This window comes from Mastomys coucha, unplaced genomic scaffold (genome assembly GCF_008632895.1).
Source record: "Mastomys coucha isolate ucsf_1 unplaced genomic scaffold, UCSF_Mcou_1 pScaffold16, whole genome shotgun sequence".
In the NCBI taxonomy this organism is placed as follows: domain Eukaryota; kingdom Metazoa; phylum Chordata; class Mammalia; order Rodentia; family Muridae; genus Mastomys; species Mastomys coucha.
The window spans coordinates 1,699,166-1,714,447 of NW_022196898.1; the positions used below are offsets into that span (position 1 = coordinate 1,699,166).

Genomic DNA, 15,282 nt, shown 5'->3' on the forward strand with positions numbered 1-15,282 from the left:
GTGAGTTCGGAAACCCTGTCTCGGAAAACCAAAACCAAACAAACCAACCAACGAAAACATAAGATGGGAAAGATGTATCACAAGCAATACATATACTCAACCTTTTTTCTTTTTCATTGGTTCGTGGCTGTCTGGTGAAGTAGGAATAGGCGAGGCATCCATTGGTTCAGACTCTTCTGTTGATACCTCCACTACAGTCTCTGTAATGACATCTGGCCTCATCGCAGCATGGATAAACTCTGGAGTTGATATACAAGGAGGGACAAACACTTCCACTATAAAAAAAAGTTGAAAAATTAAAATTTCCTACCCCTATTATAGTTTCCTATGTGGATAGTTCAATATTAGAAGAGGCAGGGTTTACAAATGAATTATTCAAAGCAAGAAAGATAAGAACTTGTGCTTGAAGAAATCAAGTTACTGAATATCCAAAATTATTTACAATACACAAGTGTAAAATAAGTATTAGGACGATCACCTTGAGAGCCAACCTCTTTTTCATACTTTTAGATACTTAAAAAAAAAATATGTTATGTGTGTAAACATTTCTGGCTGGCATGTACTTGTGTTCCTAGTGCCTACAAAGGCCAGGAGAGGGCATCGGATCCTCTAGAACTGGAGTCGCCATGTGGGTGGATGCTGAAAACCTAGGTACTCTGCAAGAGTCTGCACTGCTTTCAACCCCTTAACTATTTCTTCAACTCCCTTTAAACTTTAAGTTAATTGTAGCAACATTTTATATATTTTCACAGAGAAAATGTGAAAAGAACTGTCCTTTAGTAATTACTTTTGTTGCATATATCTGCCATTATTTATTAACTGAGGAATACAAGGACATGATACAAAATTTAAAAGTTTATAACTATATGTTCAATATAAAGTACACAGTTATATTTCATTTTAAAATATAAAAAGGAATAACTTTTAATTTTAGGCCATCACTAAAATATTACTATACAGATTGTTATCTGGTATTCTATTACAGACAATGATGTTGCTTCAATTTCTATCACATACGCATGAATAATAAGGATACCACACCTTGAAGAATGCATTGGATTCCTAATCCAATTAAAAAGATGGCTGCAGGGCTGGGAAGATAGCTCAGTGTTTAAGAGTACTGGCTGCCCTTCCAGGACTGGAATACAATTCCCAACATCCACATGGCAGCTCACAACCATCGTAACTCCAGTTCCAGAGGATCCGATCCTTTTCTGGCACCCATGGATATCAGGCATGCACACAGTACACAGACATGTAGGCAGGCAAAGACCTATACACATAAAATAACCTTTTAAAGATGGCTACTCTTAGCAACTTACTCTAAATACCTGTACACGGTATTAAAATTAGGACAAAATCAAATTAGTACACCACCACTATTAAAATCAGCCTCCCCCCCAATTAAATAAATAATAAAAGTAATCTTATCTTATAAGCTAAAAGGAATATAAAACAAATTAATAAACTCCTTTTCTTCTCTACCATGGCCAGTTCCATGTAGTTACTGCCTGCTGATCAGAGTGAAGGACTGAAAGGATTATAGGAAGCAAAGGGCCCAACCTGTCTAACTCTAAAGGACTACAATGGACTACAACTACCTACAATTTACCCAGAATCAAGAAAATAATCATGGAGCATAAACAAATACAGTATTTAAGATTTAGAACCTTTCGTATCAGTTACTGATATCAGGTGTGTATGTCTAGACCTTTAAGAACTCTAGCAATAACTCCTCTGCATTAACAGCTTACTTCTATTCTCATTTTCTTTTATAGAGCTTTTTTCTCTATGTAGCCCTGGCTGGCCTCAAACTCAGAGATCTGCCTGCCTCTGACCCCCCAGTGCTGGGACTTAAAGGTGTGCATGCACTACCACCACCCAGCTAACTTCTTCATTCTAAAAGGAAACAATGTGACCCAACAACAGGAGAAAACGGGAAGCTCACATACCAGGACTTCTTGAATCCCTCAAGCAGGTAGGAGACTCCATATGAAGCAAGGCTTCAGCAGCTTCAATGGTCTTATCCGTACAGTGTGCATTACTGCTGTGAACTGAGGCTTCCACTGTGAAAAAAGGAGAGTTCTTAATTAAAAATGAACACACTAGCAATTCAGAATATATTGCTGAATATGTATGAGATGATGTCCACGTGAACAATTCTATTTAAGTCATTGAGTATTTATTAACTACTTATAATAATAATAATAATAATAACAACAACAACAACAACAACTAATGTCTATGTTCTCTAAAGCGAATTCTGATTTTAAAAGCAACCAATGAGCCAGGAATAAGCCACATGCTTTCCACCCTAGTACTTGCAAGGTTAAGGCAGGGAGTGGGATTTGAAGCTATTATGGACTATACATACAGACAGACCCTATATCAACTCCAAACCCCAACAAAGCTGACAAGAAGTCAGCAAGGAGTACCCAGATCTTTTTAAAAAGGAAAACAAAAAAAGAACTTTGAAATCTGAAGCCTGCATCCATTTTAGACCAAAATTTAAAACCTGAGGGACTCGTCCACAGGGTTTAGGGGACAGGAAGAGAGGTTGAGGGAAGAATAATAACCCTATAGGACAATTAGGTAAGTAATCTCACTAAATTGAGAGTAATAGGATAGCCAACAGAAATCAGGAAGAAACACTTTTCTAAGCTAGCCTAAGGAATAACTTCAATTTTTATATAGCTTTCTGTGAGTGGACAACCTCCAGACAAGGATTCTTAGTTTTACTGTCAACAATACTTCAGAAATTTCCTTATAGTAAGCTTATTCTTTTCTGAGACTCACTTCGCTAGGTTTCACATAAGTACGTATGTGGGTGGGTGCATGAAAACATGGGTGGCTTGTATTTCTTTTGTGCTTTGCTATCAAATGACTTGTAAAACAGTCAAGTACAAGTAGAGGTTTGCACTTTCATGCCTGGCAGCCTGGGTTCTTAGTCTCTGCCACTAAGGCAACCCACTTACTCTCTCCTGCCACTTATAGAGCAGGATATTTCCAATAAAGCTGTGAAAATCACATACAGTTCCTGACATGAAATGGAACTTCAGTGTGATGACTGCTTGCTCCTGTAAGTGAAAGCCCCTTTAGATGAGGGAGCTATCTTAATCCAACATTGGATTCACAACTGGTTTGTTTAGTTCTGAGAAGCTGGGGATCAAATCCAACCAACACCTCCCATGGAAACTGAGCAAGTGTTCCACCTCTAAGCGATGTAGCACTACATTTTCCTTATAGAAAGGCAAATATGCATTTCTTTTATGTGTCAAACCAAGGGCAACCCCATGACCTTAAGAGGAGAATTGTTAAGAATTCATTATCTTAGTTGTGCATTTATTTCACACTCTGACTTAATTACTGACTTAACTACTGGTTAGAAGTTCTGAAACATAAATACTAGATTTTAATTTGACGGACTTTTCTCATGATGTCCCCCTTAAAGAGCTTGTCATGAATAGTCATAAAAATTTCATAAAACCATGACAAATCCACAAGTACAGACATGAATCTTCTGGCTTGTCTCGGCCAGAGATTTTTAATTGTAAAAAGAAAAACTGTTACAGCTTCCAAATTCACCAAACGCTAAAACCTCGGCTTTAGAAACGAAGTCATTTGGGGAGCATGTGTTCTAACCCTTCAGGCCTGTTCTAGCACCTGTTACACACCGTCCACACTCCCAAGCAAGGTACTCCGTCTCTCCAGTTGCTCTTTCCATTTATGGAAATCTGCTCAAAGCTAACTGGATCCGGAGAGGCAGCCAAACCTCTAAGTCAATCTATCTTTAGGTGACCCTGCTTACTCTTATCTGCAGCTTCAGGGAGGCGAAGGATTCACTCAGCCCTGCTAGCTCAACTTTAAAAAAACTTAGTATTAAGTGTAAAAGACAGCACCATTCTTGAGACTGTTTTTCACAGGGACCCCCTCTAAGACTCACACACACTAACAAATCCCAGGAAGCAAATTCTCAGGTTTTAAACATCATCTTGGGAGCCGTTCTCTTGAAGGCAGGATTGGTGTTGTAATTTAGCTGTTGTCTTAGGTGCTATTAATAAACTATCCTGGGTAAGCTAATTCCTTATGTAATATTATGAAGATATACTCTAAAAACTGTATTGTACTACAATTAGCTTCAAGTACTTAAAAGTCATAGGGCAATAAAACTACAGATGTTACAACGTAAGCAATCAACAACAACAAACCCCTTGCCTAACAGTTACATGCTGTGTGCCATGAACTCTTAGGCAGCTTGAGGTGTTCTTTTACGTTTATGTTAGTATAAACAATCTCCATTCTGATCTGCTTTTGTTCAAGGCAGAATCTCATGTAGCCAGCACAGCCTGGAACTCTAGACACAGCAGAGATCCTGGACTACCAATCCTCCTGCCTCTGCTCCCCTAAGCATTCCTGCCTCTGCTCCCCTAAGCATGAGAGTACAATTAGTCACACCCAATTCCAATTAGTTTTTTAAAGTCTTCTTGCTTCTACTTCTGACCTCAAACTTAGAGTCCCAAAGTTAACAAATTATAACCCCCAAATATACTATTACTTTATAAGTTACTAACTAGAAAATCCAATGTTAAGTACAATCATCAGGCAGTGTCCACTGAGTATTTTATCATGTGCCCAGAGAGCCGAGTCTGGTGCCCCCCACCCCCAGACAGGGTTTCTCTGTGTGTAGCCCTGGCTGTCCTCGAACTCAGAGATCGGCCTGCCTCTGCCTCCCAAGTGCTGGGATTAAAGGCATGAGTGCGCTACCACCACCTGGAGTCTGAACAGCTCTCTGGCCTCTGCTGCTTCAGGTTCAAAGAGTACCACCAAACCCAGTGCAGATGTCAACCACTCTCCGGTTACTCTGAAATCTAGCAGCTTGTTAAAGAGCAGTGCTTTCTATTTTGGGAGCTACCATGTTCATCTGCAGCTCAATGCTAAACATAAATAAAAATCAATTGACTAGTACACTGTGACCAAAGTAAGCAAAGTAAGAGCAGTGTGTGCAGATCAACTCCTGCCCAGTGCCTCTGAAAGATGCATGAGATCCATGGTAGAAACTCAACAACTCGGCTTAAAAATACAAACAAACTAATATGGAATTGGGTCTCATTTTCTAGCAGTTGAACTCACTGGCCAAGTCTCCTTGAAAATGATTTCAGTTTTAACCACACCATCAATAAATGTGGCCCGTGCGCCATTTACTGTGGATAAATATGCCCACTCCATGTCCATCTCCATTCAGCTGCTATTTGTACATGTACTGCTCCAGACTCACTCAACAGCTGTTACAAAATACCAAACTTGGTAATTAAGCCTGACAAGAGGCATACTTCCCAGCTTTGCAAAGAGAACGCTGGCAATGGATCTAGCTCTTAACTGTGTTCTCAAGTCAGAAATAAACTTTACTAGCAATGGAGTTTGAGGGCAATGGAAAAATGAAGAATACTTCATTAGGTGTCAGTGGTTTCTCCTAAACACAGCACTGTAAACTCGTATTTCCTAGGTCACCAGTCAAGTTCTGCACCAACTGACCGCATCCTCTCATGCCTCCAGACAGGGCAGTGACAGAGACCAAACCACTGCAGTAAGGAAGGGGAACTAGGATCTTCCACCTCCACATCCAAGACAGCTTTATAAAATATAAGAAGACAATTAAAATAGCTTTCTAATCCAAAGTCAGCCAACTAGGTACAAGCCTTAATTTTAAATTCTCTTAGCCACATTTAAAAAGTACAAACGGGGTATAAATGGCCTTAAGGGGAAGGTCTACCAACCTGAAATTAGTATCTTGTGTTTAACCTAGTATATCCAAAATACTGCCACAACAGCATGTAATCAATATAAAAACTTTCAAAATTGAATTTCCCAGTCAAATCTCAAATACTCAATACCCACAGGTGGCTAGCAAGTTTACCAAATGACGGCCAAAATTGATTGTTAAACTTAACTTTTGTCAGAAGACACTTCTGCATTCAAATTATTGAGAATCTCAAAAAGACTTTGAATATATGACATCTACAGATAGTTATTGTATTAGAAAACTAAAACTTAGCTAGGCGCAGTTATTTCATGCCTGAAATCCCAATTTTCAGGAGTTTTAGGTTAGACAGCATAGCCTTGCCTCAATAAAAACAATTTTTTTTAAAACTTCAAAAAATATTTACTCATTTACAATACACATTACTTAAATATTCATAAAAGAGAAATAACTAGAATAATCCAGCGGCTTAACAAGTGTATATATGTTATACATGCATGCATGTATTGGAGGTAGGTGTTCAAAGGGATTGAACCTAGGGCTTCGTATACACCAGGCAAGCAGTCTACCACAAAGCTATATCCTCAGCACTGTTTTATTTTTGTTTTTATTTTTTTATTTCAGATAGGGTATCATTAAGCTTGCCCAGGCTGGCTTTGAATTCACTCCATAGCCTATATAAGCCATGAGTTTGCAATAAGCCTGCCTCAGTCTCCAGAGTAGCTGGGATTATAGACTTGTGCCACTAAATACAGCATGGTTTACATACCCAAGGACTCTTTTTAAATTTTTGCTTCTGTGCACTCTCTCCTAATGTTCTGAAAAATGGGTTGAGATTTTAGACTCCCCCGAAAGCGTCCTGGAGTCTCTCGATCCGTGTGCTGCCTACCTTTCTCTACCACTATTTGTTCCTCAAGAAAACTGCTTTACGTTTAATTACTGATTGACTTTATGCCCTGACAATACTTTGCAACTTGCTGACATATAAATCTGAGTACTCATATTGCACTGTTAATTTCTTTCATAATGAATTTTTTACTATACTGGAGATTATATACAGAGCCTTACCACTAAGGCATACAATTCATCCCCAACTATGTTTCTTCCTGTGTGTGTGTGTGTGTGTGTGTGTGTGTGTGTGTGTGTGTGTGTCTCAGAGGACAACTCTGTTCAATCAGTTCTCTCCATCCACCGTCCCCTGGCTCCTAGAGATAGAACCTAAGTTTGCAGGCTTGCCTGGTATGTGTGCCTTTACCACAGAGTCAGCTCACCAATAACTTGCTTAAGTCACTGGACAAAAAAAACGACTGTCATTTTTTACCACCTACTTTTTCTTCCTTCCTTCCTTCCTTTCTCTTTTTTTGCTTTTTGCTTTTTTGGGTCTTGTGTGTGTGTGTGATGGTGTTTCTCTGTGTAACCCTGGCTGTCCTGGAACTCACTCTGTAGATCAGGCTGGCTTTGAAACTCAGAGATCTGTCTGTGAATCTACTTCCGGAGTTCTAGGGTTAAAGGCACACATGGCCAGCACCACCACCCAGCCATACTATTCCACCTTTTGATTGTTTTCAAGAGCAGCGCAATCATACCCATGTCTGAAATTCTGAACTGCATATGAGTGTGCATATGCAGAATCCCAAGTACCACGGATACATATAGAGTACCAAGTATACAGACTGTTTTGTCAATCACACGACTTGTGCTGTTTTGGGAAGGTGCCTCAGTTGGTAAAAGTGCTTGCCTTGCAGGCAGGAAGATCTCAATTTGATACCTAGCACCCAAATAAAGAGCTGGGTGCTCAAGCCCCAGTACCCTGCTGGTTAGCAGGCAACTGTAACAGTAAAAGTAAGACAGAGACAGAAGGATCTATCTCAGGGACTTCCTGAACAGCCAATCTAGCTGAATCTGTAGGCTAAATGACAAATTCTGTCTCAAAAAAATAAGGCAGAGCAACTGAGGAAGATACTTTATGTCAACTTCGGGCCTCTGAATGTACATGCATTCACATATAGAGACTATCCTGTATTTCCAGAGAAAATTTTCCTCTTCTCAAAAGAAAAAAAAAAAATTAATGTCAGCACTCAGAAGCCAGTGGCAAGTGGATCTCTGTGAGTTTGAGGCCAGCCTGACCTACAAAGCAAGTTCCAGGACAGCCAGGGCTACATAGTTAGACCAATCTTAAGGGAAAAAAAGGAAAAGGAGGGAGAGAGGGAAGGGGGAGAGAAGAAAAGGAGGAGAAGCAGTCAAGGACTGTACACGCTGGGAAAAGAAAGCAGATGTCTTAAACTGAAAATCTTCCCTCAAGTCCAGACAGCATACACATAATGCTCACATAAATAAAGTAACAATGTCAGACATTTATTAATACACACTACACATACCACACACACACACACACACACCAGAACTAAGCCTCAAGTATTAAACTATATCAAATACTTATAAGTTTTCAAAGGTTGCCTAAAGCAATTAATTAAGCTCTGACATCCTCATGCAACATACTTTCTAAAATTTCTTTTAAAAGCAAGTTTTATATCTTTACCTTTGCATTAAATGTGTTGAGACACTTGTAATTTTAGAGCTTTAAATGTCCTTAGAGATTACCTAGTCATATGCTCAAGAGGTTAAGTGGTTAAGGTTAACTAGGACAAAGTTCTATCGATAGCCAACTAGAAAACTTCAGTCCTTGATTCCATGGTTCCTGAAGCGAGTTTGTGAGTAGGTAGTCCTGGCAAGCCTGCCTGCCTCTGCCTCCTCAGCGCTGGGAACACAGTTGGCATCACCATGGCCCACCCAAATGCAACTTTAGTAAGAATAGTAAGTCTTGACTACAAAAACTTTGAATCTTAAGATGATTCTGATTTGTTATAAAGAAATTATTTCATCCTTCACTCAAACTCCTAATAGCATAAATGTTAGTAACTAAAGGACTACATATATATGACACTTAAGTTATAAAGAGAGAAGATAAAAGCAATATATCCTGTAGTGATATAGCAATGGCACTCCTTGATCTGTAGTTGCTTAGAAACAAGTGATATTAACATCACTTAATTCGAAGTGTGATCATTTATTCTCTAAGTTGTTCCCAAGTGTCACTCATTTTACACAATCATCAGGTAATTACTACAATCATTATAGCTACTTTTTCACTTGCACATTATATAGATTTTTTTCATCTGCTTGCTTGTATCTGATGATCTTTCTCAAGGAGATAAAGAGATCATTCCATCCACTTTCTAATAAAACGTGCAGACACTGGGGTTGGGATACACCTCAGATGGCTGAGTGAATGTTGAATCCCCAAGCACCACATAAACTGGGAGTGGTAGTACAAACCTCTAATATTAACATTCCTGTGGAGGAGGCAAGGATCAGAAGTTCAAGGCTAGCCTCAGCTATATGAAACATTTGAGGCCAGTCTGAGGTACATAAGACTTATCTCAAAAACATTAAGAAAAAAATTGAAATCATTACTCTCCATTCCCCATTATAAATTATCAACAATAAAACTATAGAACCTTAATTTTTTTAATTCATATTTTCTTCTCCAGCTTTTAACTTATTGAACTAGTTCTGAGTATATCAGTAAATCCTTTTACATTTCTTCAAAGAGCCTATAAAGATTCTTTGGATTACATGAACAAGAAAGAATAGCAGCGTGTGGAAGTCTTTCATGGCACACTGTGATTTAAAAAAACATTAGGTATAAGATTTCTGTAAGCAGTACTCAAAAATCAAGTAGATCTGGAAAATGGCATCTAAAGTTTTAGAAAACCAGTGTCAGAGGAGTAGCCCTGTGGTAAAGCACTTGCCCAGCATGCTGGAGGTCCTGGTTCGGATCCTCAGCCCTACAAGCAAGAATGCCTATAAGAAGGTAAAAACATTGACTTCCAATGTGCACTCCCAGGGAATTATCTACAGGCCACATTCAGTTTTAGTGGAAATTCCAACAGTTCAGGCAGAGAAAAGAAACTTTTCACTTGTGAAATTAAGCCCTCTTACTCTACAGTGTTGTGACTGCAGAAACTGTGCAATGGTTCTCTCTTAAGTATTCACATGCATTGGAAATAACATCTTTAGGTTTACAAAGTTTCTGTCTATAAGTATTTATGAGCACCACATGGTTGTATATCCCCTGGAACTGGAGTTACAGGTGGTTGTGAACATGGGTGCTGGGAACTGAACCCTGGCACGAGTAACTCTACAAGAGCAACAAGTGGTTTTAACCATTGAGCATTTCTCCTGCCCCCAAATAGTATCTCTTTAACTATACACACTCTACACTCATAACACCACTAACCCAACATAAAACTGTACACTAATTCATACGGATCAGTGGACTGAATATAACAAGGACCCAAGTTCCATTATGTTCCTCTCCTTCAGTAAAACTTCCTATCCAAAAAGGCATTTATTTAAACGCTGCTCAGTAAATTGTGATTTCCCTACTTTTGAAATGTGTAAAATATGCCGCAGCCTAAACACACTACTCACCGTTATTGTTAAACACAGTTCTATTAGCCAGATTTTATTTATATTTAAAGTTCCACTAAATTTAGAGATTAAGCATATATTGATAATTTTTCTTCCAAACTGAACTGTTTTGTCCACCAAACTACCAATTTCAAGATCCCTAAAAACAATAGATGCAAAGAGACTGCTCTGATCTTTTACAGCACGGCTGTTTGGTTACTATTTCTCATCTTCCAAGTCGACATCCATGGAGATGTGAAACAGAACCAGAGAAGGGACCGCATGCGCTTATTATTTCGGTAAGCAACAGTGTTCAAGCAGTGCCACATCGACCTGAGGCCCTCGCTGCGCTGACTGCTAGCAAGTAAAGCTGCTTTTTTCTATGTAACTTAAGTCCGTGCCCTTCCGCTGCAGCAGTGGCGCAGCACATCCCCCACCCCCGCGGCCACTTCCGTGTTTACACTCCTCTTCCCTCCAATTCCATGCGTACATTGTCAGCTTCACTCCCGCCCAATCTTCATTGGCCCGGCTCGGGCCCATGGTCCCGCCCCCAGCAACCAACGTTCTTATTTGGAACCTCTCGAAGCGCAGATTGGAACCGCGGGCCTGTCAATCGCGCGCGTTCTGTCCTCTCCCAGGCGCTTCCGCTATGGTGGGAGGTTTGGGGGAGGGGAAAGGGGGCACCGCCGAGCGGAGACTTCCCCGGGGCCAGGACGCCCTCCCGCCCGCCCGCCCGCACCGCTCCTCGCTTCCATCTACTGTGGGCCAAAATAAACGTTCCCCTCCGCGGTCCCCAAGCCCCGGTCCGGTGGCACGGAATACAGCCGGTGTCCTTCCCGTCCCCCCCCCCCCCCCCGAAACACCCGCCCCACGAGGGAAGGAAGGGCAGTAGCCCGGTCTCCCCACCGCCGCCGTTAGCCGGGGCGGGGAGACGCCGGGTCGGTGTCCCGCTCGGCACCGGGAAGTGGCCTCGGGACCGTTACTCGGGCGCTGCTCCGGAAAGGATGAGGCAGGAGGCCGGGCGCGTTTTGGCGGGTAGCGCCGTGGGCCGCGGCGTCCATGCGGAAGTGGCGGCTGTGTAAAGTGTGAGGCGAGGGCGAGGGCGAGGGCGAGGGCGGCGAGACGGCCAGCGCCCCCGGCCGCGGGCAGGGGCGGCCTCTCGGCCGGACAGCGTGGCAGGCGGCGGGGACAACAGCTCCGCTCACTTCCTGGTTCCCCGGCCACTGGGGCGAAGCGTGCAACTCGCCCGCGCCGACTCCCCAACTTAGCCGCGGCTCCGTGCCCGGCCCCCGCCGCCGCCGCCGCCGCGCTCCTCGGAGCGACAGCCCGGATCCGAGGCAGGTTACTCTCCAAGGTGATCACTTCCTGATCTGTCGCCTCCATTACTTCATTCACTCCCCCCTCTCCGCGGCCGCCCAGCTGCCGGAGACGGACAGCGGACCCGGGCGCTGACCGCCCCGGGGGACGCTCGCCGCCCGCCGGGCGCCCCCTCGCCCGCTGCACGGATGCACCGGAGAAAAGTTCCCCTGTGCTTACCGGCCCGGATGAGCAGATCCAGCTGGTTCGTGGGTCCCTCATGCAGAGACGTCGCCATGTTTATCCCGGGGCTGGAACTGCTGCTTCACATTGACTTACACCCCGAGCGGCGGCGGCGGCAGGGGAGAAGGCGGAACCCGCGGCCGGAGACACACGCCGTGCGGGCGGCACACACTCACGCACTCGCACACACTCCGACGCTCGGATCCTTGCGCGTCCTCCGACAGGAAGCGGCGGCCGGCCCGCCTCCCGCCGCCGGGCTGAGCAGCCCCACCACCTAACGGCAGGCAGGGGCGGCGGCGGCGGACCCGGCTGGCAACGCGATCCTTCCGCCCCGCGCCCAGACAGGAAGTCCCGGGCGCCGGCAGCCGGCGGCCGCACGGACACCTGAGGCTGGGGAGCCGCAGGCCGCCCTCGGGGACGCGGGCCTCGGCAGGAAGAGGCGCGCTTCACGTTCTGCGGAAGCGAAGTCTGCAAATGTCCCCTCTGGAAAAGAGCCATGAATCAAATTTTTCTTCCTAGAAAAGACCTAATACCTAGTCCCGCAGCTGTACATGGAGGTGGCTCTTTAACTTGTGTTGGCCTTCCCAGCGCTTATGCAACATACAATCAGTTCAGTTGACAGAACTGCACTTTAAAAAACTTGTACCTAGAAAATATTCTAGAAACATCACTAAGGAAGTCAGGAGTCTCCAACTACTTCAAAAACGGCTTGGTCCTGTCGTCTTCTCTACAGAAGTCAGAGTACACTAGACAGATAATTAGTAAACAGAAAAGAGCCGCAGGGCAGCCTCCAGCCTCAGTTACTGGATTTGAGTCGCTCGGTTGGCTGGTCATGAAATTCGTGTGTCCTCCCTCACTTTTATTTGGTTGACTTGGACAAATGAACTTACTCGTTCATAGCTTAAAGACATCTTAAGTCATCTTTTAAAAAATCGTTTTCCTTGAAACTGACCTTACAAATACATACTATAACAGGGAAGGAAAATAATAGCCGATTAGTGGCTATAAATTAGTGGAAATACAGGGAATAAGACTTAATTAAGTGCCTTGCCTGTTTCAGAATTTCTTAACATAAAAACTGAAATAAAATGTTATTCCGAAGTTGTTCACCACACATTTTATGTATGCACCTCCAATACATTTTATTCGTTCAATAAAAGATACTGAATAAAAAATAATCATCTGTAATAGTAGGGTTACAAATTTTATCTCAACTACATATAAATAAAGTTTGACAGTAATATAACACAATATGGTTTTACAAGTTTACCCAGCACCACTGCAGCATTAGATGGGTTTACTTAAGACTGCCAAACATAGGACAAAAGGGATCAGCCAACTGATAGCTCTTATTTTTCCTTTGCTATCATTTTAAAATAAGAATCTCCCATTGACAGGCAGCATCTTTAACAGTTTCTGTATCAAGGAAGATAAGGAACACCAAAGGGTAATTTGATGGCTTTAGGCAGATCATTGAAACTGATAACAAATCAGAATTTCTGCTCCAGTAGCACATTTTCCATGTATTCTATTTAGTAGGGAAATGGAAACTGAAGGGGTGTGTGTGTGTAGTGTGTAGGTGACAAGTCAATGTGGCTTAAAAACAATAAAATAGATTTCTCAATATAGGACCGGCTTGAAGTCTGACAACTTTTAGCTTACTGTATTTTAGATATATCTGAGGCAATGTGTGTGTAAGCATGTGTGTGCTTTGCTGAATGTACACCCTGATTATCTGCATCAATGTCTGTCTGACTTTACATTTTAAGCACCTAGAGAACAGAAGCTGCATATGTCCTTGCATATTAATTTATATACATAACATATATGTACAGAGAAAATAAGGCAAAAAGACTGGAAAACAATATCTCTACACATTTAGAACATATGAAAGCAGAATGCCTCTATTGTTAAAGCAAGTCTACCCTGCCTTAAAAACAGGTTTTCAAAAGCCAACACTTTACTGAGAATAATAAATAGAATGGCCTCTACTAGAATGTATACAGGTACAAATTGGCAATATGGCATTTATCAAGAATCTAATATGTATACCTTTATGAAACATATTTGCATTTTTGAAATCTCCATGATCAAATAGTTATAAGCAGAATTTAACTAAGTATGAACACACAGGCTTTTATAATATATACCTTAAAATAAACTCATATTCTGCTAATAAAACTATAGGAAGACAATACTGTATAAAAATTACTTGTAAATCCTGGCAGAGAGGAAAAACAAAGTAATACCAATCTTACTGCTCACCAAATAAAAGCCTGTGTGCTAAGTACTTTACCTTCAGTGTTTGGGGTTTTTTTTTGTGTGTGTTTGTTTTGGTTTGTTTTGGTTTTTTTTACAGGATTTCTCTGTATAGCCCTGGCTGTCCTGGAACTCACTCTGTAGACCAGGCTGGCCTCAAACTCAGAAATCCACCTGCCTCTGCCTCCCAAGTGCTGGGATTAAAGGTGTGAGCCACCACTACCCAGCTTCTTACCTTCGTTTTCTATGTATTCTGTGTATATCCCTATACAGCAAATATTACTATTCTGTTCACTGAGTGCTGAAGGATCTCAGGGTCCTTCCTTAAATAATTACAAAAGGGTCAGAATTTGAACCCAAATACCGAATACTCTTAACCCCTCCCCAGGAGCAAGAGTAACATCCTACTTATGTCATAACATTTTCTCCAACTGTCTGCAAAGGCAGACAGTGGGCAGGAATAAAAGTGCTCTCCTAGCAGCACCGTGTGCAGTGAGCTGTCTGGGAGGCACTTCTAAGCAAGTCTTGAGATGATAACCCAGCTGACAAGACTGCAGCCTTGTGGAAGACCCTGAACCAAGCCATACACCAAAGCTACACACCTCAAAATCTGTGTGGGACAGTAAATAGTTGGCTTTTGTTTTTTGAGGTTTTTGTTTTGGTTTTGAGACAGATTTCTCTCTGTAGCCCTGGCTGTCCTGGATTCGCTTTGAAAGGCCAGACTAGAATTGAACTCACAGAGATCCACCTGCCTCTCCCTCCTACTAGGATTAAACATGCATCACCACGCTAGGCAATAGTTGGCATTTTAAAATGCAAAATTGGGGGAGGTATTTTGTTAATCAGTTAAAAGTATTAGAGGAAGGGCTGGGTTAAAATTATATTCTTCAAATCAGTTCTTTGAATCAAGTCTTTATACTGTTGCATGACTATATTCACTTATTTGTGTGAACATACTTATTATTTCACATTCTTTGATTAGATAAATAAATGGTATTACACTACATATACTTTTTCATTAAGGGGTTACACTCAATCCCTTAATTCCTGTTAATGTAATTAAATACATGCTTTGTTAAAAAAAATTTTTTTTTTTTTTTTTTAAGATAGGGTTTCTTTTCGTAGCCTTGGCTGTCCTGGGACTACTTCTGTAGACAAGACGGCCAGCCACGCCAGGTAGTGGTGGTGCATACCTTTAATCCCAGCACTTGGGAGGCAGAGGCAGGTAGACTTCTGAGTTTGAGGCCAGCCTA

The 15,282-nt window shown here is 42.1% G+C and overlaps 1 protein-coding gene across 7 annotated transcripts in view; it reads right to left on the bottom strand.

The window, feature by feature from the left end:
- Window positions 1-15,282, bottom strand: part of Elf2 (E74 like ETS transcription factor 2) — an 85,672-nt gene that overhangs the window by 10,152 nt on the left and 60,238 nt on the right. For 4 of the 7 annotated variants that reach the window (XM_031376203.1, XM_031376201.1, XM_031376202.1 and 1 more), the window contains 2 exons: window positions 1,953-2,066; window positions 102-275 (listed from right to left, as the gene is read on the bottom strand). In XM_031376203.1, coding sequence (XP_031232063.1) covers window positions 102-275; window positions 1,953-2,066 — 288 coding nt within the window. Of the gene's footprint in view, window positions 1-101; window positions 276-1,952; window positions 2,067-11,767; window positions 12,083-15,282 lie in introns of those variants that run through there. The other 3 variants (XM_031376206.1, XM_031376205.1, XM_031376204.1) reach the window with 3 other exon arrangements.